Below are 21,275 nucleotides of genomic sequence, written 5' to 3' on the forward strand. Positions count from 1 at the left end.
CGTCACCGCAACGTTGGGAAGCTCCAGACGGTCATTCACAAGTTGGAAAAGGCTTTCCCTGTGCTGGGACGAGCTCATGGACGTTGGATTGCCTTGACCATCTACCAGCACCACGCGAAGGTGGTGAATGAAGCGGTGAGAGTGTCTTTGTACCTTGCAAGCTCTTGACTGACGCGCCCACAGAAGCGCAAAGCGAAAGTCTACAGAGAGACTACTACTGCTGCTTCTTCCCAAGACGACGATAACAGCCACGAGCACGACGTTGCCCATGGAGTGTCATCTGCTCGCGTCGATAACGAGAATACCCGCTGCGAGACACCCGCTTCCATCTTCTCTGAAGACAATAGTATTGACTAGGCTGCATCGAGAGTTGTGGGTTCCTCCTTCTGCCTGATGTGCCTCACTAACATATTCAGTTGCAGCTAACTTCGTCTCAGCACAATGTGAGCCAATTATGCGGAGGAAACATTGGCTAACAAGATGTAGCGTCAAGCAAACAAGATTGCGCATGTTTCCAAGGCAAGTCCGTCCCATCTTTGATGTTATAAGACTGACCAGTGGCCAGAAGTCAAGCAAAGATCGATCCACCTCCTCGTCTCGCAAGGTATACACTTCTGCCATTCCTACCATGACATACTAACGATGCATTTCTAGTCTGGAAGAACATCAAAGCTATCACGCAGAGCACAGGACGCTGAGCAAGGCAGCGCTATTATGACCAAGGCCAAGACTGCAGCATCACAAGCAAAAACGGCGCACAAGTCTGCCAAGAAGGCCAAGAAAGCGGCAGCACGTCTGTAGTGTGTCGTAGATGGTCTAGTTGCTACACCTACTGTCGCTACAGCATCTATTGAGCTCCCCGTTGGCAGGTGGTATCCTCTGGTAATCCTCCGGTTGGCTCTGGTAAAGGCGTGCTTATTTCCGCCGGTAGTCTGCCGGTAGTCTGCTGGTATTACTGCGCCTGCGAAGTTAGGGATTTTCCGCCGGTATTCCGCCGGTATTCATCTGGTAATTTCCGCCGGTAATCTGCCGGTCCAAATTTTCCGTAGGGCTAGCTATAGTCAAATATGCTATCATCAAGACCCTGCCTTCACAACTTATTGCAATGCATATGGGTTGAATATCATGATGAAATGGATGTCCTGATGGTCTGCAGTCACGAAGCAAACATAGAAAGGTTATGCATTCTTCGCTCGCCCACATGGTTAAAATTTTATACTGTCATGAACCGAATGAGGCAATTCCTATTCTTGGTCTCAGGTGTCTCCAACTGAAACCCCTGGCCACATCTAGCGGCTCTTCTTCTGTGCACAAGCAGAGACCGATCCAGACCTCGTCATCTAGCTCATGGAATACCTCGTTCAGCATCTTCAACAAGTTACTTGCTCTTTCTTCTGGCTCAAGTCTCTTATTCTCGCCTGACCAATCTGAGACATCTCTTTGTCTCTTGGCGCGTCTGGCTAGACGTCTCCCACAGTCTCTGGTGTTTTGGACCTGTTTCTTGTCTTACTGTTTCATGGGTTCTACCTCTTGTCTTTCTTGCTTCTAGCTCTAGTCTGATGAAGATAAAAGGATAGCCTTTTGCTGCCTTGTTCTTCATTCACCAACTTCGTACACAGGTAGAATTGCTACTACCTAACGGTCTTGTTGTCCAGTATCTCCGAAGTCAACTCGACCAGCTCTGCCTCGTACCTTGCGCTGACGTCACAGCTTCCAACTTATCTCCGTCAGTCCCCTTCGAGCCCAGTCATTACAGTTACCACAGCACGAAACATGTATAACCTCACGTGCACATGTTCGAAACTGTAGCAACAGAAGTTACTGAACATATTTCATTGCTTGCCTCTACTCGGGCTATGCCTGACTGCTATGAACATAACCGAGTAGCCAATCTTATACCATGTCCACATTTCGCTTCAAGTAACATCCTTGCCAAACTACAAAAGTCATCTTAAGGAGGTTGTTTGCAGCTGATCTATGGATTATTAAGTCCGGGCTAGCGTCCAATGTGATGAGTCGATGAGCTTAGTGGTCTTGGGCCTAATATGCTATAAGAGTAGTAATAATCGACGAACAGATAAGCCAGAAAGAACTTTGAAGGGGGTCGGTAGAGCACAGTCCTGCAGCCGCAAATGTAGTTTGCACATGAAGTCGATCAGTATTAACCATTTCATTTTGAATGTTCAGGAGCCTGTCGATAGTTTGAACGCCAATTGGGCCCAGACATCGTTTGATCTGTAGGCTGCGGTCGTTTATCGAGGGTTGCGAGACCCCGAAATATAACTCAGGCAGGAAATCAATGTAATTTGAAAAAGTCGGTGTGGATGCATTTCCTCTCTTGACATTGACAGCTCTCAGTCTCCATTGTGAGAATCTTCATCTTCTTGCTTGATGGGCTCATAAGCCTAAGTGTTGTGCTTGTCATATATCTCATGATCTGGTCCGTGACTGCGATTGGGCGTGCCTACTACCAGCAGAGATCAGTAAACAGCAGGACCGGATGTTTGAAAGTATATAGAAAAGCAGAGGGACGGTCTACTTTAATCTATGAGGAAGTAGAATACTTCTATTTATGAGAGAAAATTCGAGCAGGACAAAAGCGATCGCCGGTAAGTTGCCAATAAACAGAAATGTCTTTGTCTAGATTCGTAGGGAGTTTTTCAGGTTGATCGAGGAGGTTTCGAGGTGAGCAAAAAATTCCGAAACTTCCTTGGCCATTATTTGGACGATGCTCTCTGAACCAGTTTTCTTCGCCATGTTCTCCTCCGTGGGGACAATTTTCGTCTTCAGGAACATAAAAGCAGATTCCCTCGTCAACATTGTGAATGGTTTGCGGAACATTGACTCCTTTTCCTGACTTGAGCACATACTGGCAATGGGTGTCCTTGTAGTCATATCCGTTGGTTGTATCTTTGAGAGTGAGCCAAAATGCCTTGCAGTCCTTTGCCGAAACAGACAGAATGCCATGATTGTAGAAGAGGCCAGCCAAAAAGACAGACTGTAAAAGCAAATTGAAGAGCTGAGCAGTTGCCACCATAGTGCTGATTGGACGCAGTTTAAACATCTTGGGGATCATGATGAACACGGTGACTGTAGGGAGGTTAGCCAAGAGATGGTAGTAGGGTTGCTTGCAAGTGAACGTTCTCGTAGTTGCACGATTGCAAGGATGCGACGCTTGGAGATACGAATGGACCACTGCTGCTTGAATGACTGGAGGTCAAGATGAGCTTAAGAGGGTACGCTAAGTGGGAATTCTGAATCATTTTATAGAAGAAAATCATGGGAATTCAGGGGCTGATCACGCAATCGCGAGACTGAATGTGCACGCAATGGCGCTGCTACCGCATTGGTGCATCTAGGGCCTCAGGGGTTAGGTAACAAATGAGCGGGATGATACGAGATCGCCCCAGACCTTATCAACTTATCCGGGCCGACCCATTCCGAAAAGATTTTTGCCTGCAGCTGCAATGCCAGCAGGTGAACTCTAAGGAATGCTTTGTTACCAACCCTCCAGATAGTCTCAAGCAATGGCTCTTAGAGATCTGCTTCGATTGAACACTGTGCACTTCTATGGTCAAGCCAGAACGCTACGCGAAGATAGTCATCGCGCGTGCCATTGATGGCCTCGAAAATTGTACCCCTTAAGCTTGTCGGCATCCCTTTTGCGACCAATCGACCGCCTTAAGCCTGTTTGTCAATGTGGCTGTGCCTACGCAGTGAGCACACGTGGCAGCTACTAGCTTGCGACTGTGATATCCCGGCATATGCATCTGCAACGTGGGCATCAAGTGATTGTATTGCTGGAGCTCGATCTTCTGGTTTTGCCTGGGCCTTTGGAACGCTTGGCAATGGTTGACCTTCCTCACTGCGATTCGCGAGGATAACATTCAAATCCCAGCACAGATTGTGAGTGGGCTCATGAGTCTTGCTACTGCCGGCCCTCGGACTGCGCAGCTGATCAAGTTACATGTGCACGGATGCTACCTCGGATACAATATTTGCATGCGTGCTCGTATCATCGTATGCAGTGACATTGCAGTCTTCATGTTCAATTCCAGACTCCGTCTCCAGCTACAGAGTCTAGACTTGTAAGCTTGCGAAATACAGTGCCTTTCCGATTTCAGCTGCCGCTGCAGATCTTGAGACGTGTATGCAACATTATCCGTCTGCTGCAGCTATTATTTCCTTGCAATCAGTGATGGACATCAAAAGAAGAAGCATACTGACTCGAACTTCAGTATCTATCGAATCGAGTCGTGAGCTGAGTCAACGGAATTAACCTCCTGTCGCAAAATATCAAACAGGCGATGTTGCATATCCTTCGCGAGTGCAAGTACTTGAAGCAGTTGCAGAAGTGTGATGCCAAACCAAAGCTCTAGGTCTAGACTTCAGGGGTAACTGACAATGGCTACGCAATGAGCCGTCAAGGCCTAGGCCTTGGCCTTCAGACCCCATCCATGGAGTCGCGAGCCTAGTAGCACTCGAGAGTACGATCTGACACGTCAGTCTCTCTCTAAGTACCTGTCGCATTCCTAGCTGCTAAGTAGCTCCTAGCCGGTGATCTTGTTACGAAGGGACAAATTTGGGATCATCTGCGAGAGCCAGGATGAAAGGTCGGCCTTGGATGATCTTACTGGTTCTCTGCCAAACAAACGAAGCAACAGCCAGGATGAAAGGTCGGCCTTGGATGATCTTACTGGTTCTCTGCCAAACAAACGAAGCAACAGCCAACGCACAAGCCAGCGACATGAGCGCTGTGGGACTCGCATTCTTCGAAGGATGTGCTGGATCCTGCAGTCAACAAGTCAAATCAACCAGATGCCTTACAGTCTGCTGTGTTGGTGAATGCAACAAACTATCCCGAGCAAGCAGTAATGATGTTCAGCATTGCTACACGGCCTGCAACAACCATTTGACACCCATCGTCGCCGCCAGCAAAGTATGTGCTTCACAAAATGAGCGATATGCATGCTGCCAAAAATTCTGTAAAGTACTGCTACCAAACATTGAACACGACAAGCCAATTGTCTATTGGTGGATGGCCAGCGTTTGCGACAATCTGGCTCAGACAGACGCATAATGAGTGTGTTGAAGTGAAAGAATAATCTATATAGGGAGTTGAACAAATCGTTGCTTTAGAATCCACCAATCTTCTCTTCGCGCTCAATGGCCCACTTGACAGCCTCAAGCACGTCCTTTTGGATGGTCGTTGGCTTATACTTGGGTGGTCCTTGTTCCTCCTTGTAAACACCCGTCAGCACGAGCAAGGATTCCCAACCTGCCATATTGGCGCCACGAATATCAGATTCTGGGTTATCACCCACCATGTAGATATGACGCGGTGGTTCTTCAATACCATGCTCCAAGGCACGCCATTCGGTAAGAAGACGTGTTGCATAGCGATACGTCTCGCCGTAGGGTTTACCGAGCTGAACGAGCTTGAGTGGCGTTTTGCCGTCTGTTGCATCATCCCAGAGTGCACTGATACTGAGACGCAATGCACCCAGACCGAATCGTGGTAGGCAGTGATCGGTCGACCAAGTGATGTCTGGGTTACTGAAGAAGATGGGACAAGCTTGTGTCATTTCCTTGTTGCGAGAATGCAAGTATCCGTCCTTTGAGAGGAGCACATCAATAATGATTTGTGCATCACTCGCCCAATCTCGTGAATCGGCAAAGAAGAAGATTGCTTCGATTTTGATTTTTGAGAAATCACGGGGTTTGCAGAGATCGAGTTCTTCTTGTCGTAGTGTGCGAAAGGGAACAATACTAGGGTCCCAGGCAATGATATCACCTGGTGTAATGACATTTTTGAAACCGTACGATTCAGCAATCTCACGACACGCATTGCCTTCACCGCCAACGACCAAGACAGTCTCATACAGTGTTGTCATTTGCTGGAAGGGTGTATGCGACTGGATGAATTGCGCAACAGAGGTTTCAACGTCCAGCTTTTCAGCGAGTTCGCGACATCGCGCATCTTCCAATTTACCACCACCATTCGTGATGAAGATGTAAGGGATCTTGAGATGTCGCTCATTCTTACCATTCAAGATGGCCATTGCTTCTTTTGCTTGGGGGATGGTATGACCACCGCGCAACAAGACACCATCGATATCAAACGCAAACGCATACGGTACAGCAGGTGAGTCATCTTCCTCATCACTCTCTGCAGCAGCGCCTTCATCGTCATCACTCACATCGCCACCAAAATCAATGACTTTCCTAGCATGTTCGATTTCAGCAGAGATAGACTTGCGCGAAGAGCGACGACGTTGCATGGTTGGACGAACGGGTGGTTGTGAAATCATACTACCACCGATCGCTTCTTCATTGTCATCATCACTCGTTGCTGCTGCCGAGTTCGTGTCGTTGGTGAGTGAGGCGGCGGCAAGTCTGTCTGTTGCAGATTGAACACCGCTGTAGCGAGAAGGCGCAGTGTTGGCTTTGGTTGTAGTTGTACTATCAGACATCTGTTGGGTAGATGCGTCGATGGAGCAGGCGTCTCTTTATCTTTTGCTGATGCTTTGACCTGCCCAGTGCTCGCCCGCTTGAGCCCTTTTTTTTCGCGTGGGACAAAATTGGAAGATTTTGACGTCATCTACGTGGGAGATAGGGGGATTATTTGTATGGAAAAGAGATTACAAGCTCGGATAGGAAGGCCAGACTGTCAGGGGGAAGATTTCTCGCCCGTGGTCTATCCTCATGCGTCCTGCGAGAGTGGTCTGATGCAGCTACTGCAGCACTGCTGCATTCAACATATTTGCGCTCATGATCATGTCGTCGTGTCATTGCACATTGACAGCGGGCCGTGACCCAATTTCGCGGAAATGAGGCCGCTGATCTCAACAGACAGGAGGCAAGGGGGATGAACAGGTAAAAGAAGAGGTACTAGTTCACCTACAAGAGACTACATCTAGCCTCAGCTCTATACGCAAAAAAAGACAACACACTAGATGGTAGCAATGGACTCAAGACGCATCTCATTGTTTGGTGGTAATCCAATAAATGCACGCATCAAGTTCTCCAATGCCTGTCGTTGCTTGTTGAGACCATTGATGGCTTCACGCTCTGGCTTGTGAAGGGGTGCTTTGAGCCAATACGACAAGACTGTCAAGATGGCATGGAAGTTTTGCCACTCTGCATCACCTTCGCTCTTGTACTGCACACGCGAAAAGAGTTCTGCCACAACCACCAAGTCAATGATGAGGGGTGTTGCGAGCAATGAATCTTCACAGACAGTGTTGACGGTGATGGTGTTGCGACCACCCATGAGAATCTCTGATTCATACGAATCCATAGCAATCTTGGTATCACCAACAGCTTTGAGGTACTTGATGACAATGGTGTGATCAATCGTCTTGCCCTTCTCCTCGTTGTAGAGGAGCTGGTTGGAGGCAATGATATCATCCACCACAGAAGCCTTGGAGATCTCCTTTGAGCGGAATTGCTGAGGTGCCGACAAGTTCAAGCCATCATTGTTTCCCAAATGGTTGTAGGAAGCGATCGACACTGGACGAATACCGGCATCCACCAGGAACTGCGCAAGGACAGACTTGAGCTTTGTTTGACCAGACTTGAAGTCATCACCACCCACAAAGGACTTGTGACGTTCGGCAAGTTCAAGACAACCAGGCACGAAGGTGTTTTGAGGAGATCCATTGACGAAAGGTGTGCCATCCAAGATACAAGCAACAGCAAAGATGGTAGAAGGTGCAATCTCTGCATGCGAAGCCTTGATGGATTTGAGCAAGTTGTCTGCCGTGTCGTTGACACCGGGGATGATTTCTGCGTAACGCTCGGTATTGGCAGTCCACATGACAATCAATTGCTCAAGACCGTGCTTCTCCTTGAATTCACGCATGTCTTTACGCAGGTGCTCGACGTGAGCCCACTTGTCATCACCGGGAATGACGTTGTTGGCACGCTCACCTTGGTTGGCAGCAATGAAGTCTGGGTAGTAGACCGAGGGGAGAGGTGTGTATGCGGCGAGTTCCTTGCTGACTTGACGTTGCAAGTCATACTCGAGCACTTGAGCGCGCTGCATGGCTTCAGCGAGGTTGAGGTTGGAGATATCCCATCCGCCAATGACGAGATCATTGGGGTTGACCATGGGCAGGACTTGGTTGAAGGGGACGTAAAAGTCATCACCTTGCTCATCGATACCGAGCTTGACGGTTGCAGCTTGCGTGACAGATCCATAGTAGTTGGACTGATAGGCGCCACGACGCGTCTGGAACTCGACTTTGCGGCGGTTTGCATGGACAACAGCGGTCATGGTACTGCCGTTGTTACCACCCAAGCCGACCATCATGAGACCTGTCTTTGGGACTTTTGTCTGGGTCTTGAATTGGACTTTGTGCTGGGTTGGGATGATTTCAACGGATCCATCTGCTTGCTTCTTGACAACAGAGTTTTCGTAGAGGTAGTCTGTGAGGATGTTTCCCTGCCCGTCCACTCGCGACTTGTCTGACTTGACGGTCAGTTTGGGTCCAGCGGCAGCAGGAGCAGGAGCAGCAGAAGAGGAGGATGCGCCATTGACGGCATCGGTGTTGGTTGCGTGAGGAGACATTTTTTTTGATTGGTTAATGGCTGTATATGGGATCTGCTGCTGATGAGCCTGTGCGCTTTGAGTTGAAGGGGTGGTGAGATGAGTTGAGGTGGGTGGAGAATATGGTTGCTGAGGTATAGTCAGGTATGGGTGGTGAAGGGAGAAAGTGGTGTGCTGAGGAAAGAACTTGACTGAGGGAGGGAAGTTGCCGGGGACAGGGGAAGCAGTCATAAATAGGAATGATATTATAGAGAGTAGACTACTGGGCTGGCATGGGAGACACTGCTACGACGCTGAAGACCTGCATGAGGCTGACAATCCACTGCTACCAGGCCCATCTACACCAATGACTGCTGCTGCTCACCAACTTCAGCCTACAGAACTCTTCCTCCCTCCCTTCCTTCCCTCTCACGACTCGCAGCAAGAAGAACGTGAGACGCAGCAGCAGGTAGTCTGTGTGTTTGTTGTGAAGAGCAGCAGACAGAGAGAACATGTCGCAGCAACAGGATGTCCAGCAGAAGCAGAAGCAGCAGCAGCAAACAGCCGCAGACCTGGACCCCATCGATGCCGCCGTGGTGCGACTCGCTCACCAGCATGACCACGCACCCACCACGGCTAGTGCTCCAGCTGCTTCCACTTCACCCGCCCGCTCCTCCCTCGCTATCCCCAAGAAGCCCAAGAAGCAGCAGCAGAAGAAGAAGAAGCAGCAGACGGCCGCCGAGCAGCAACAACAACATCAACATTTCCAGCCATCCCTCGCAAACCTAGCCAAAGCGCAAGATGTCAATGCATCCACTGCATCTGCTACAGCTACTGCTACAGCTACAACAGCCGCCGGCCAGAATGCAGATGGCATGCAGTCCCTCTTATCCGCCATTGAGCTCGATCTCACAGGCCAAGGCGGCTCCTTCCAAGATCGAGAGCGCGAATATCTAGAGCTCATGCATACTCAATTCACAGAGGAGCATCATGAGCGCGTTGCCAATGATGAAGAATTCACCCAAGACACTGTCGATTATGGCCTCTCCCATATCGCCCATGCCAATGCACAGGGACTCCAAACTAATGACTTGCCCCTCAATTTGCAGTTGCCCATGCTACAGCAGCAACAGCAGCAGCAACTCTACCAGCAGCAGCAGCAACAACAGCTCCATCAACATCAGCAACACCAACAACAACTCGCGCGCAACAGGCAACATCAGCAAGCCGCCACCATCCCAGCACCGCCCATCAATCGTAAACGCAAATGGCCAGGCTTCCCACCAAAATGGCAAGATGCCACAGCGCGCCTCACTCGCATCCGTCAAGTCATCACGCAACACCTACCACTCCTACTGCATCAACAATACGGAGCGCGTGCACCTGACCCTATTCGAGAACCACGCTTGACGACCCTGCGTTGCACGTATGCGCAAATTGGTCAAAAGTCGTATGGTCATGAGAAGCGCTTCTTGACACCACCCCCATATTGTACCATTTCTGGGAATTACGCACCGTTGCTGGGAGACACACCCACAGCGCACATGTCGGTGCATGCTGATATCGGCTCACAGAGTATCCTACAAACCGCTCAACTCGATACAAATGGACACATCTACTTCAAGCAACTCCACATCAATGCCGGGTCTGTTGGGAAATCCAAGAAATTCTCCCTTCGTCTACAGATTGCTGCAAAAGGTGCTGTCCATCCAGCGCATGTACCGTTTGCTGATTTCGATACGGATGATGTCTACATCATCAGTAAAGCCACCAAAAAGACCACCAAAACACGCATGCAGGTGCCGATTCTAAAACACGGTGGTCTCATTGCCCTGTACAATCGCATCAATTCACAAACCGTACGCACCAAGTATCTCGGTGAGGAATTTGGCAGTATGATTGTCAAGGCTGATTCTTGGGCTCCCTTTCGCATTGACTTGTTCTCACCCGGTGAACCGGATGCGCAGGGCAATATCCCGATTCCCTATGGTGCAAAAGTCTCCCTCAGCAATATCCAAACGGGCTTTGTTTCTGAACCATTGATTGTGAAGCGTGTTGAGAATAACTTGATTGAAGAGCAAGATATGGGATACCTCTCACAAATGCAAAAACTCATCTTTGAGCGTTGGTCACCAGAGATGCAAGGATCCTCGTATGAGGCACAGGAAGGTACGCAACAGGCCGGGAGTGTGTTGGATCCATCACTCGATGAGCAAGACTATAGTGCGCGTTATGTGGCTGATCCAACGGTAGATGAAGCTGTTGTGGAGGCAGATACCTCGCTATTGCCGCATTACACGCTCCCTGCTTCTGTCAACCAATTCGATCAACCCTCCAAGGACACAACAGAAGCGCAAGCTAAGGATGTGCCGTTGCTCGATACAGAGACTCAAGCCATCTTGGATCAATCCAACGTCGCTCCCGTCTCCACCACACAAACGCAACCTCAACGTTTTGGTACAAAACTCTACCTTTCTGCCTCACGCGCTCAACGCATGATGAAGGAACTGAATGGTCATCAAGCAGACCCAACGACATGCTGGGATCATGCCTCATTAGATGAACATGGCACTCCCAAAGCAGATGATCCACTCTGTTGGCTCGTGGTGGGTGTCACGCAATTTGAGTTTAGTTTTTTGGATTGCTTGGATCAAGTAGGTGCCGATGCTGTACCGGAACCAACGGTTGAAACGGTCTTATCGGAAACAGTGCATGATGAGGCCTTATTGCAGGAGGCAGGGAAGGAGGACGATGGGGAAGCTATCAAGAGTTTGGCGGCTGGACGACCGAAGCGTGGTCGTCGTGATGTCGCACAAATTGCTGAACCAACCAAACGTCGTCGTCGCGGTGAAAAGGAAGTGGAGGCAGAGAAGGTTGAGGACAAGGCCGCCGCGGCAGAGTCAGAGCCTGCTATGCAACCAGAACAAGTGGATGTCACAACAACCCTTCAACCCGATACAGCAGGGACTGCACAGCTCTTACCGGATGCAGAGCAACCAGTGGATATGGACCCTGATTTCGCCGCAATCAATGGACTCTTGCCACAACAACCGGAACAAGCTTCAGAGATTCATCTCGAAACAGCCATCACACCATTCCCCGTCCTTGAAGCACGACCCAGCGTTCTCAGCAATGGACGGTTATTGTTGCTCGTGAATCATTTCTTGCAGCAAGGCAGTCATCTACCTACCTTGGAGATTTGGTTGGGTGCTGTAGGTCCATTGGCTATTACGCGCATGACGCAGGATACGTCCGGTTATGAGACAATGTCGGGGACCTCTTCTGGTTTGGTTGCCTTGGAAGTGGCCATGCCCTCTGCACAGGAAATGCTGCATTACAAGAAAGTACCCTTGTTGTTTGTGCGGCAAGATGGATTGGTGTATGTGTCTGGGTGTGAAATTGTCATTCAGGATGGCGGACACTCCGTCATGGAAGTCGAGCAGCTTTGATGAGTGTCATCTTAGACTCATCTAGCGTTTCATCTTATGTTGCTAGCTTTTTGAGAGTGCATTGTTATTGGCAGTTGCGTTTTTGCTGACATGAGCATTCTATATCACTGACCTCTTACGTCTTGATGTCGTCTTCTTTCCGTACTTGTCATGTCATTGCTTACGTACGAATTTCATTTTCCAGAGCGAGATCTCGGCTGCATCTTAGATCTTCATGCCAGATGGAGAAACACCACCCGACGAGTGACGACGACATCAACGAGCCTGCTTCCCCAGATTCAATAACTGCTGACGTGCCTTGCATGCCGAGGTGACGGGTCGCAGCCGCTTCACGATGCTGGGCGTTTAAATGCTGTGCTTGCTGACAGCATCAAGCTCACTGCTACAAGCACAATGACACTTGACCACCAATCGTATTGCTTGGATGTCTACTCCGTCTAGGGCATCATAGGGCATCATACAAGCCATGCGGAGCGTCTCTTATGCTGTACTTGAGCAGATCATGAGGTTGGTCGTGTTTGACACGCATCGTAACATACGTCTGACCCCGCGCGATCTAGGTATGACAACACGATTGTGTCAGGATACTTGCTATATGACACGACGACGACATCACAGGCACGACGACATCGTGATGTCACTGCAACGCTTGACCTTGAAGAAATGTCTATAAGAACAGAGTACTCCCAGCTCTTCTTACTCGACAGAATCTCTCCAAGTTCAAAACAACAAAAAGACTTCTACTACAAACATGTCTGACTACAAGCCCACTGAACACGACGGCCTTCGCAAGGATGGTCAGCCCGACAAGCGCGTTGGCACTGGGTACATTGCTCATCACTGCAGGAAACAGTAAGCTAACAGCACAGTGAGTTCAAGGGTGGAGACCCCGTCGAGCTTGGCAAGAAGGGAGGCAAGTCCTCTGGTGAGACTCAGGAGGAGAAGGACCAAGAGTAACCAGATGCTTACAGCTATCCTCAAAATGAAATAAGCTTTCTTCCATTACTTCCTGTGCGTCCGCTCTTTACCATCTCCCTTGATTGCTGTCACTGCTTGGAAAACTCATTTCGTCGTTGAGCTAGTGCCCTGGTAACTTGATCATTTCATGGCTTTGACAATTGTAATGTGTTCAGGCATAAAAACGGACCCATCCTACAATTTGCTCCTTGGGGCTTTCTGCAACCAGGACATTGTTACACGAAAGCGGCCGCAAGGCTGGTTACATTATACAAATCGACATGGTATATGCGCTGGCCTACAGGTCTCTTGGATGCTCAAGATTGAGCCATTTTATTATTAAGCCTGCAATTGTTTTGCCTGCCAGTCGGGTTGCCACATGCTGCAGAAGGCGAATGTCGTTCAACAAATCCCGTTTTGACATTTCTGTCTGCTAAGACCATTTGCTTTCAGGGGTGAAGGTCTGCATTTTTAAGCTATGGCTAGTGACTATTGGGTAACAGTCGCCATTGGCTTTCGTATTTTTCAATGTCACCAGTGCTCTGCATGTCACATAACCTTAAATTGGTAGCTACCAAATGTACATGCATAGCTCCAGAGCAGAGATCAACACGAGAACAACCATCATCAGCTAGCAATGGCCTTTATCTGTCGTATATGGTGCACAAGGTACGCAACTGTCTTTGAAGCTTAAGCACTTGTAGCGCGAAACTTTCTGCAAGTTTCTGGTAGAATAGTCTCGGTCGCCATCTGAAAGTTGTCCAACGCATCGATAACCGTATCGTTCACATCGCCCTCATAGCTTCACAGGCTATACGCCACATAGATCTGCCTTTAGCTAATCTGCATCATCTAGCATGTATATTCGGGCAGTACATGCAGAAGGCTCGCTGAAAGAACTTTTTGCCATCATCAAGCAGCACCCGCTTGGTCTCTTCATTACTCATCAGCCCTCTGAGCTCGCTGCGACTTTACAAGCTTCGCACATTCCGTGGGTACTTGATGTAGACAGCGGAGATGCCAATGGTTTTGGTCGTCTGCGCGGTCATCTAGCTCGTGCGAACCCACAAGCTAAAGCGCTCATTGAAGCAGCCAACCAATTCAAGGAAGAGGCCCTCGTCATGTTTACCGTCCCTGCACATCATTACATCACTCCAAAGTTCTACAAGGAGACCAAACCAACGACAGGTAAAGTGGTACCTACATGGAACTATGCCGCTGTGCAGGTTTATGGCAAGTTGCGCGTCTTCGGCGACAAGTCAGATGAGGCTGATGTATTCCTCGATAAGCAGATTGATGACCTGTCGTCCTTGTGCGAGGAGAGTATGGGCTATACTGGAGGGGATGCGCCTCAGCCATGGCAAGTGTCGGATGCGCCGGCGCCGTACACTGCCATCATGAAGAAGGCTATTGTTGGTGTCGAGATTTCCATAACACGCATTGAGGGGAAGAACAAGATGGGCCAAGAGCTCAAGCCTGGCGATCGTGCTGGATTGCTCGATGGGTTAGAAAGTATGGAAACGGAGGTTGGGTCAGATATGGCGGAACGCACAAGAAGACACGACCCGACAAGATGCTGAGATTACCTTACTATATCTGCCGTGTATATACATCAACCTAGGTTACCCTTAATGTTACGCTGCTGCCGTCTTTGATGGACATGTTCTTCAATCTTGGCCAGCTTCCAGCTGCAGCCTTCCTCGAAATCGCAAAGACGACATTTGAAGGCTTCTTCTATTTCGACACCGCGCGGTTCATGATGGCCTCGCCACCAACCCAGAACCTGCTTCATCTGGTCAGCTTGCCATGCTTCATCCACTTCAAAGGAGACGCGCGCAATCTCTTGCTTCGACTTTTGATGAATGTAGTTGATGACGAGATTGCTCGATATCCTATCCTTCATGTTCTGAAGTGTAGGCCGCAATAAATGCCAAAATCCGTTGAGTGAATTACGCTGCGTGATGGTGGATTCAGCGTCTTGCTCGAATGGCATGAGCGTCTCGAGCGACTGTGCAAGGAAAGCATCAGAGAAGAGTTGTGTACCATCTAGTTTGTCGCGCTTCAGCAGTCCGGCAAAGTCAAAGTCTGCCATATCGCGGAGAAGAGTACGGTAGAGCATGAGTTGTAGCTTGGCTTGTCCCACTTGACTTTCAGACGGAGGTCGCGTAGAGACTCGTGTCTTGGCATCGCTCAGGATGATTTGTTTGGTCGGACTTTTAGCACTACCGGCGAAGAAGTTATCCATCATGGCCCGCTCTTGAGATACAGGCGCTTTCTCGACAGCAACAAGCTCATCAATGACGCCCTTGATGTGGATGCCATCAATAGTGCCAAAGACATGGAGCTCGCGCGTGAGATTGCCATGCTGTAATTCGAGCAAGCCTGTGTATAGCTTGAGGAGCTGCAGCCCAAGCTTCTCCTCTTTGATGGTTTTGCTCACTTCAAATGGCACGGTCTGATGGACTTCGAGTTCCAATGCAGCGTGTATCTTAGTCCCTTGCTTCATGGCCACTGTTCTTCGCTTTTTGCCCGTCTTTTCAAGTGCATATTGAAATTGAAGCTCGCACCAGGCAGGAGCAACGAGATCGGATACTGAGAGATGCTTGTACTTGGCTCTGAACCGCTCGAGTGGGGCTAGATTGACTTGTTTGCGGATTTCCTCGATATCGAGGACTTCTTGGCGTGTCACCTTGGCGTCTGGACAAGATTAGCTCAGCTGGGGAGTCACGCGTACTCACGTACCGATCTGCTCTGCGCTATCTTGCTCCTGATTGTGGGTGAGCAAGTCATCGGCGGTGAGTAAAGATGACTCGATGGTTGTTGCAAGCTCATCCTTGGCTGGAGGGAGAAGGCCCTGCTCCTGGAGGTCCATAAGTGCATGGAGTTCATCATCGTCTATGTCAAAGCGGTATTCTGTAGGTGATTCTGGGAGCAGAACAGGCATATGCCTTTGTAGATAGATTTAAGCCCTCGAGCAAGTCATGAAAGCAGTATGAGCAGTATGAGCAGAATCCCAGCAGATGTCTCTTCCCCAGCAACACTTCCTGTCCCTGATGCCTTGAGTAAGTTGAGTCTGTGTGCAGATGTGCAAATTCGACGCAGAGCCCGAAATCCTCGCAAAGGACAACAACAAGCAGCAAGAACACCCTCCCTACTCTCTTCCCTCCTGCCTCCCCTCGCGCGCCCGTCCTCCTGTGATTCCGGCGCATGCACAGGCCCGCTCTCGGCGCATCACCACTCCTCTAGCTCTCTATTCTCTCACTCGCATTTCAGGCCCTTCCCGGTTTCAGGTCCTTTCCGACAGCCACCCGCTTCTTCTCTCTGCGCATAGGCATTTTCGCTTTGCAATCGGGATCTTGTCGCCTGCGCATGCCAGTGAGCCCTTAGATGACCACTGCTGCTTCGCGCGACTTGCCTCATCAGCACCAACCACAACAGGAACACGCAAAGGAAGGCCTAAGCTCGTGGTGGGCCCGCTTCAAATCCAAACCTTCCAAGAAGGAAGAACAGCCAAGCAAGGGTCAGTCCCTATCTGCGCCGAAGCGCGTCTTTGTCGCCTGAAGCTAACAATTAGGCATCTTTGGCGTCCCACTGCATCAGAGTATCCAGTATGCAAATGTCGCGATATCGCTCTATAATGACCAAGGCCAGCCCTTCATCTACGGCCACATCCCTGTCGTCGTCGCCAAGTGTGGCTTATTTCTAAAGGAGCATGCAACCGAGGTCGAGGGCATCTTTCGACTTAGCGGCAGTGCCAAGCGCATCAAGGAGTTGCAGGAAGTCTTTGACCTGCCGCCAAAGTATGGCAAGCAGCATGAGTGGAACACCTATACCGTGCATGATGCTGCCAATGTCCTGCGCCGCTACCTGAATCATCTACCAGACCCAATCATTCCTACCGATTGGTATGATTCCGTGCGCGAGCCCATTCGCAATGACTGGCCACTCGAGCGCGCCATCCCCAGAATGCAGGAACTCGTCTCTTCCCTACCGCCCGTCAATCGACAACTGCTCCTCTACATTCTCGATCTACTCGCAGTCTTTGCCTCGAAAGCAGAGATGAATCGCATGACGAGCGAAAATCTGAGCGCCATCTTCCAGCCTGGCGTTCTGTCCCACCCGCGTGATGACATGGCTCCGCAAGAGTATCACTTGTCGCAGAAGGTTCTCGTGTTCCTGATTGATAATCAGGCGCACTTTTTGCTAGACATGTGTCCGCCTACTGGACCAGCGCAACAAGCAACAGGTACTGATGTCGCTGGGTCGCCCAAACGCGCTGCCGGGCTTTTACGCCGAAAGACGCTCAACACGCCGAGACGTAGCTTTTCATTGCGCAGTCCCAAGTCAGCTGATGGAACGCAGGGAGGGGCCAACCTGCCAGCTTCCTTTGCGAAGAGCAGCTCTCCGCTGCCTCCCGCATCAGGCGCAGTGTCGAGATCAAACACGTTGCCTACGAAGCGTCAAGCGCCAGGTCAGCAGCAGCGCGCACAAGACGGGCCGCGTCATGCATCCTTGCCATCCTTGAGACATGACAATTCATCCACAATGCCGACAGCAGGTAGTTCTGCAACTGCTCCAGTTCAAGCATCTATTCCTGAAATGCCCGAGGGATCGCCGGCAACACAAGCCGTGCCTGTACCTGTGCCTACCAATGCAATGCATCGCAGCAGTCCTGGATCATCACGGACAAGTCTTCGACTACTCGATGAGTCCAACCGTCATACAGTCCTTGCTCCTTCACAAGTCGCAGGTGAAGGCAGACGCTCGCGGCGATCCAGTCAAACATCTTCGCTTCGTGGAGATAATGAGTTCAGCATTCTTGGTGGTCGCAAGCTGCGTAGTGATATTTCTGCAGAGTCTGTGACTGGCGGCAGCGGTGAACTGTCTTCATCGATACCGGCAGCTATGAGCAGCACCAGTGAGATCCAAGCAGTGCCAACCTCAACCTCTGTGGGGCGTGCCTCACAGCGGAGTGCAGAACCACCGATGACCAGCAGCAGCCATAGCGCCGCAGCTGGTACAAAGCCTTCGAGCAGCCCAGGCAAGTTTAGCAACTTCTTCAAGCGTCGTACTCGCATGGGTAAAGACGAGATGCTGAGTCCAAGCAGTGAGACTGGCAGTGCTCCTGGTCGGCGAGACCTGGATGACTGACCTTGCAGACCATGACATACACACCATTTTGAAAGAGACGACACAAGTCCCTTGGCAGATGCACACAACAGTAGACGCATCCAAGAGACCACCTACCATTCAGCACAGGCCCCCGAGCTGCCCCTTCTCGACCACACTCGCTTTTCTATTCCCTCGTTTTCCCCCTCTGCGTTCTTGCTAGATCTTTTCTCCCTTTCTTCACACCTTCGACGCAGACACGCTCGCTTCTATCCGTCTCTTCTTCATACAATACGTTCTATAGCTCTTTCATCTCTAATGGACATGATCGGAAGTTGTTTCAGTGTGCGCACGCCCAATGCTTCAAACCGTGGCCAGGGGACCAGAGTCTCTCTCTGTGAACCATCTACCAGACTATTGCTATCGGCATCTTCTAGCTTGCCCTAGACAATCATGCTCAGCACCCGGACTCAATGCATCGTTCTGACACTCCTACTGCACATCCATGCCGAGCTGCTTCGACCAGCGCTTCTCACACAGCTGGTACGATGGCAGGACTCTCGTCATCGCAACTGCTCACGCTACAGCTTCGTCGCGGGTCTGGTATAGATGGACTGGAGAGGCAAGTCTTTGACAAGCTTGAGGGACAAGTACGGCAAGCACGTCTAGGTAGACGACAGCAAGTCGCCATCAACTCAACCAGTCTACCAAGCACCATCACTGCCATCGTCTCATCGACTGCACAACCTATCTCTTCGCAGACACAACCTATCTCTTCGCAGACACAGAGTCCACAGGCATCATCTACACAGCAGACGGTGGCCCTGAGCAACACTGGAACGAGCGCGTACATAAGCGCAATTATCGCGAGCAGCATCCTCCCCACAGACTCGAGCTCTGTCAGACTGACGGAGTCAGGCACAAGTCTTCCATCGACACTTTCCGTTCCCTTGATAACGAGCTCAGATGCTCCAAGCAGTCTGCAGCAGACAGCATTTGCCCAACCGGCTTCAACAGTAGCACCAGTTCCAAGCAGCAGCCGCGGCAGCACCACGTCTGAGACATTCGATACCATCTTCTTGACAGATGTCACATCGTCCACAGAAGATGTGATGACTGTGACTTTAGATGCAGGCGAGTCGACAACACAGGCCATGACACTCTTACAAGTCTTCTCGAGCTCACCATCCAATGTTCGCGCCTCGCCTACGACGAGCACGGTACTGGTCGTTGTGCCTGGGGCGAGTGGTCCACGGACATTGACGTCGCAAGTTGTGCTGTGGGTGGCGACACGAACACCTGCTGCTGCAGGACCCGCATTGCAGTCTCATGGATCAGCTCTGTCGAGCTCTGATACATGGCTCCCGATCAGTGCAGCGCTTCTCTGCTTTTTGGCATCTATTGCTCTGTTCTGATTCGCCTGACGGCGCTTCATGCATCCTCACGCATAATTAGCATTCATACAACATAATTCTTTGACCATTGATCTGTCTTGACGCGGCTTTGCGTTATTCTTCATCAATGTCCCAGACCTCGAGCGCCTGCGATCGTGCTGGCCTACCTCCACGTGGACGAGAGCTGACAGGCACCGTTGAACCAAAATTGAGCGGCACAGAGATATCCGAGGAGATGTCATCAGACTCCCCATCGCTCTCATCCTCCGTCGTAAGATCATCTACATCCTCGTCGAGGGCAGTCGTTGTGAAGCTTGCTGTCGACGTAGGCTTGCCATTGCCCCAAGCGTCCATATCAACAGACGCAGAACTCTGTTCGCTGTCCACGCCATCCACCTGCTTCTTCTTTCGCCTGCGCCATGGTTTCTGCTTCTCACGTACATTCCAGCGCAGATTCCGGCTAACGCTCTCAACCCACTCAAGAGGTCCTTCATCCGCTTTGAGCACAGTGGGAACGGGGTAGCAACTAGCAACAATGGAAACGGCATCGCCTGCATGCAGTGCAACGCGGGAGCGACCATCAAAGCTGACAAAAGCCGGTGCACGACTCGCGCGTGGCACGACAACGCGAACTTGCATCGTATCTGGCAACAAGATGGGCCGGAAGGACAAAGTGTGTGGGCAAACGGGCGTGCAGAGCATAGCGGAGATTTCCGGATGCACAAGTGAGCCACCAGCAGAAAGTGAGTAGGCCGTCGAGCCTGTTGGTGTAGACAAGATCAAACCATCCGCTTGCACAACAGTCAATAGATGGCCATCACCCCACAATTCAAGGTTGGATATGAAGGGTGACGTTCCACGATCCACGACAAGTTCGTTGAGCACTTCAAACGACTGATCTGGTTCATGCCCGTTGAGTTGATCCAACACTGGACTATCAGCAGCACTCATCCTGCCTGTAACGGAATGAGCATTGCTGCTATTTCTGCTGCGTCGTGGTCTTTTGTGTACTGTACAAGTGAAGCGCATTCGCAAGTTGACACGCATACCGTCGTCCAAGATCCGATTGAGGTCTGCCTTGAAGCCTGAAAAGTCAAAATTCGTAAGAAAGCCGAGTGAACCGAGAGCGAAAGACAGAATGGGCGGGACGCGCTCTTGGAAGAGCCAAGATGCGTAGAGCACTGTACCGTCGCCCCCAAGAGTGATGACGAGATCGAACAATTCTGGATCGAGTTTGCATAGTGCAGGCGTCCAGTATCGAAGCATATTGTTGGCCTCTGCATCATAGGGAAGCGAGGCCAGCAAGCCCTTGCTGTCAAATCGTTTCGAATGCTCCAGCTGCCCATCCACAAAGACCGTTACACCGTGGGGTTTGCCATATCGTGGTGTCATAAGCAGCCAGCGGGCCAAGACGTGTGTCAATAAAACACACTCGCTGTCTCTCGCCTTGGTCAGGATCATGATGCGATCCACAGATTTGCGAATGGTTGTTCGGGATATCTGACGGGCAACCTCGCGCACACCAGTTGCCGTCTGTACGAGCGAGCGATGGCTGATGCGATCGGCTTGGATCTCTTCCATGACCCTCGCGAGGTTGATGCTGGAAGCGAATCGATTGTGCAGGAAGCACGGAGACTTGAGGTCAGCCGGGTCGCCTAGATTCAAGCTCGCCATCTGTGCCGCGGCCAGCATAGGACTCGTTGGCGCTTCCACTGTTCCGCCTGGGACTGACAGAGTTTCATCGCAGCGCCCTCTGCCACTTTCGCTGTCACTGGCCATATTTGGAAAGGTCACCCGAGAACATTGGGCATCGAGTACGCTCTGCGCCATCCAACA

The 21,275-nt window shown here is 50.6% G+C and overlaps 12 protein-coding genes across 12 annotated transcripts; 5 read left to right on the forward strand and 7 right to left on the reverse strand.

Annotated features, from left to right (window-relative positions):
• Positions 1 to 46: 46 nt before the first annotated feature.
• BCR37DRAFT_384674 (uncharacterized protein) lies at positions 47 to 801 on the forward strand (the record flags this gene model as incomplete). The annotated part of the gene is made up of 4 exons (XM_040870281.1): positions 47 to 135; positions 187 to 376; positions 449 to 604; positions 655 to 801. The coding sequence occupies exons 1-4, from the start codon at positions 128 to 130 to the stop codon at positions 799 to 801; spliced, it is 501 nt and encodes a 166-aa protein (XP_040721836.1). The 5' UTR covers positions 47 to 127.
• Positions 802 to 2,527: 1,726 nt separating this feature from the next.
• Positions 2,528 to 3,225, reverse strand: BCR37DRAFT_416042 (uncharacterized protein). The gene is made up of 2 exons (XM_040872287.1): positions 3,133 to 3,225; positions 2,528 to 3,090 (listed from the first exon to the last, which is right to left on the reverse strand). Exon 2 carries the CDS (start codon positions 3,074 to 3,076, stop codon positions 2,567 to 2,569), a length of 510 nt encoding a protein of 169 aa, XP_040721837.1. The 5' UTR covers positions 3,077 to 3,090; positions 3,133 to 3,225; the 3' UTR covers positions 2,528 to 2,566.
• A 754-nt stretch (positions 3,226 to 3,979) lies between these two features.
• Positions 3,980 to 5,166, reverse strand: BCR37DRAFT_230227 (uncharacterized protein). The gene is made up of 3 exons (XM_040866494.1): positions 4,828 to 5,166; positions 4,635 to 4,791; positions 3,980 to 4,080 (listed from the first exon to the last, which is right to left on the reverse strand). Exons 1-3 carry the CDS (start codon positions 5,076 to 5,078, stop codon positions 4,072 to 4,074), a joined length of 417 nt encoding a protein of 138 aa, XP_040721838.1. The 5' UTR covers positions 5,079 to 5,166; the 3' UTR covers positions 3,980 to 4,071.
• On the reverse strand, positions 5,136 to 6,281 carry BCR37DRAFT_352987 (HAD-like domain-containing protein; the record flags this gene model as incomplete). Its single annotated transcript, XM_040868163.1, has 1 exon — positions 5,136 to 6,281. The coding sequence occupies one exon, from the start codon at positions 6,279 to 6,281 to the stop codon at positions 5,136 to 5,138; it is 1,146 nt and encodes a 381-aa protein (XP_040721839.1).
• Positions 6,282 to 6,952: 671 nt separating this feature from the next.
• Positions 6,953 to 8,572, reverse strand: BCR37DRAFT_390003 (myo-inositol-1-phosphate synthase; the record flags this gene model as incomplete). Its single annotated transcript, XM_040870793.1, has 1 exon — positions 6,953 to 8,572. The coding sequence occupies one exon, from the start codon at positions 8,570 to 8,572 to the stop codon at positions 6,953 to 6,955; it is 1,620 nt and encodes a 539-aa protein (XP_040721840.1).
• A 442-nt stretch (positions 8,573 to 9,014) lies between these two features.
• Positions 9,015 to 11,979, forward strand: BCR37DRAFT_416045 (uncharacterized protein; the record flags this gene model as incomplete). The annotated part of the gene is made up of 1 exon (XM_040872288.1): positions 9,015 to 11,979. Exon 1 carries the CDS (start codon positions 9,043 to 9,045, stop codon positions 11,977 to 11,979), a length of 2,937 nt encoding a protein of 978 aa, XP_040721841.1. The 5' UTR covers positions 9,015 to 9,042.
• A 751-nt stretch (positions 11,980 to 12,730) lies between these two features.
• On the forward strand, positions 12,731 to 12,936 carry BCR37DRAFT_395923 (uncharacterized protein; the record flags this gene model as incomplete). Its single annotated transcript, XM_040871687.1, has 2 exons — positions 12,731 to 12,804; positions 12,849 to 12,936. 2 exons carry the CDS (start codon positions 12,731 to 12,733, stop codon positions 12,934 to 12,936), a joined length of 162 nt encoding a protein of 53 aa, XP_040721842.1.
• Positions 12,937 to 13,713: 777 nt separating this feature from the next.
• On the forward strand, positions 13,714 to 14,583 carry BCR37DRAFT_384697 (transcriptional regulator PAI 2-type). Its single transcript, XM_040870282.1, has one exon. The coding sequence runs from the start codon at positions 13,794 to 13,796 to the stop codon at positions 14,514 to 14,516; it is 723 nt and encodes a 240-aa protein (XP_040721843.1). The 5' UTR covers positions 13,714 to 13,793; the 3' UTR covers positions 14,517 to 14,583.
• On the reverse strand, positions 14,549 to 15,808 carry BCR37DRAFT_390006 (exonuclease V a 5' deoxyribonuclease-domain-containing protein; the record flags this gene model as incomplete). Its single annotated transcript, XM_040870794.1, has 2 exons — positions 14,549 to 15,633; positions 15,679 to 15,808. The coding sequence occupies 2 exons, from the start codon at positions 15,806 to 15,808 to the stop codon at positions 14,549 to 14,551; spliced, it is 1,215 nt and encodes a 404-aa protein (XP_040721844.1).
• BCR37DRAFT_230319 (uncharacterized protein) lies at positions 15,640 to 16,234 on the reverse strand. The gene has a single exon (XM_040866495.1). It carries the CDS (start codon positions 16,143 to 16,145, stop codon positions 15,837 to 15,839), a length of 309 nt encoding a protein of 102 aa, XP_040721845.1. The 5' UTR covers positions 16,146 to 16,234; the 3' UTR covers positions 15,640 to 15,836.
• Positions 16,235 to 16,323: 89 nt separating this feature from the next.
• Positions 16,324 to 18,087, forward strand: BCR37DRAFT_395926 (Rho GTPase activation protein; the record flags this gene model as incomplete). Its single annotated transcript, XM_040871688.1, has 2 exons — positions 16,324 to 16,456; positions 16,511 to 18,087. 2 exons carry the CDS (start codon positions 16,324 to 16,326, stop codon positions 18,085 to 18,087), a joined length of 1,710 nt encoding a protein of 569 aa, XP_040721846.1.
• A 1,466-nt stretch (positions 18,088 to 19,553) lies between these two features.
• On the reverse strand, positions 19,554 to 21,218 carry BCR37DRAFT_395928 (ATP-NAD kinase-like domain-containing protein; the record flags this gene model as incomplete). The annotated part of the gene is made up of 1 exon (XM_040871689.1): positions 19,554 to 21,218. The coding sequence occupies one exon, from the start codon at positions 21,216 to 21,218 to the stop codon at positions 19,554 to 19,556; it is 1,665 nt and encodes a 554-aa protein (XP_040721847.1).
• Positions 21,219 to 21,275: the final 57 nt, after the last annotated feature.

Source organism: Protomyces lactucae-debilis (genome assembly GCF_002105105.1).
Source record: "Protomyces lactucae-debilis strain 12-1054 chromosome Unknown BCR37scaffold_33, whole genome shotgun sequence".
Classification (NCBI taxonomy): Eukaryota; Fungi; Ascomycota; class Taphrinomycetes; order Taphrinales; family Protomycetaceae; genus Protomyces; species Protomyces lactucae-debilis.

Coding starts and splice junctions, on each gene's coding strand:
- BCR37DRAFT_416042 (XM_040872287.1), bottom strand. CDS start 3,076: ATGATCCCCAAGATGTTTAAACTGCGTCCAATCAGCACTATGGTGGCA.
- BCR37DRAFT_230227 (XM_040866494.1), bottom strand. CDS start 5,078: ATGCGTCTGTCTGAGCCAGATTGTCGCAAACGCTGGCCATCCACCAAT. Junction 4,792..4,827: donor ATTCACCAACACAGCAGACT/GTAAGGCATCTG, acceptor TGTTGACTGCAG/GATCCAGCACATCCTTCGAA.
- BCR37DRAFT_384697 (XM_040870282.1), top strand. CDS start 13,794: ATGTATATTCGGGCAGTACATGCAGAAGGCTCGCTGAAAGAACTTTTT.
- BCR37DRAFT_230319 (XM_040866495.1), bottom strand. CDS start 16,145: ATGCGCCGGAATCACAGGAGGACGGGCGCGCGAGGGGAGGCAGGAGGG.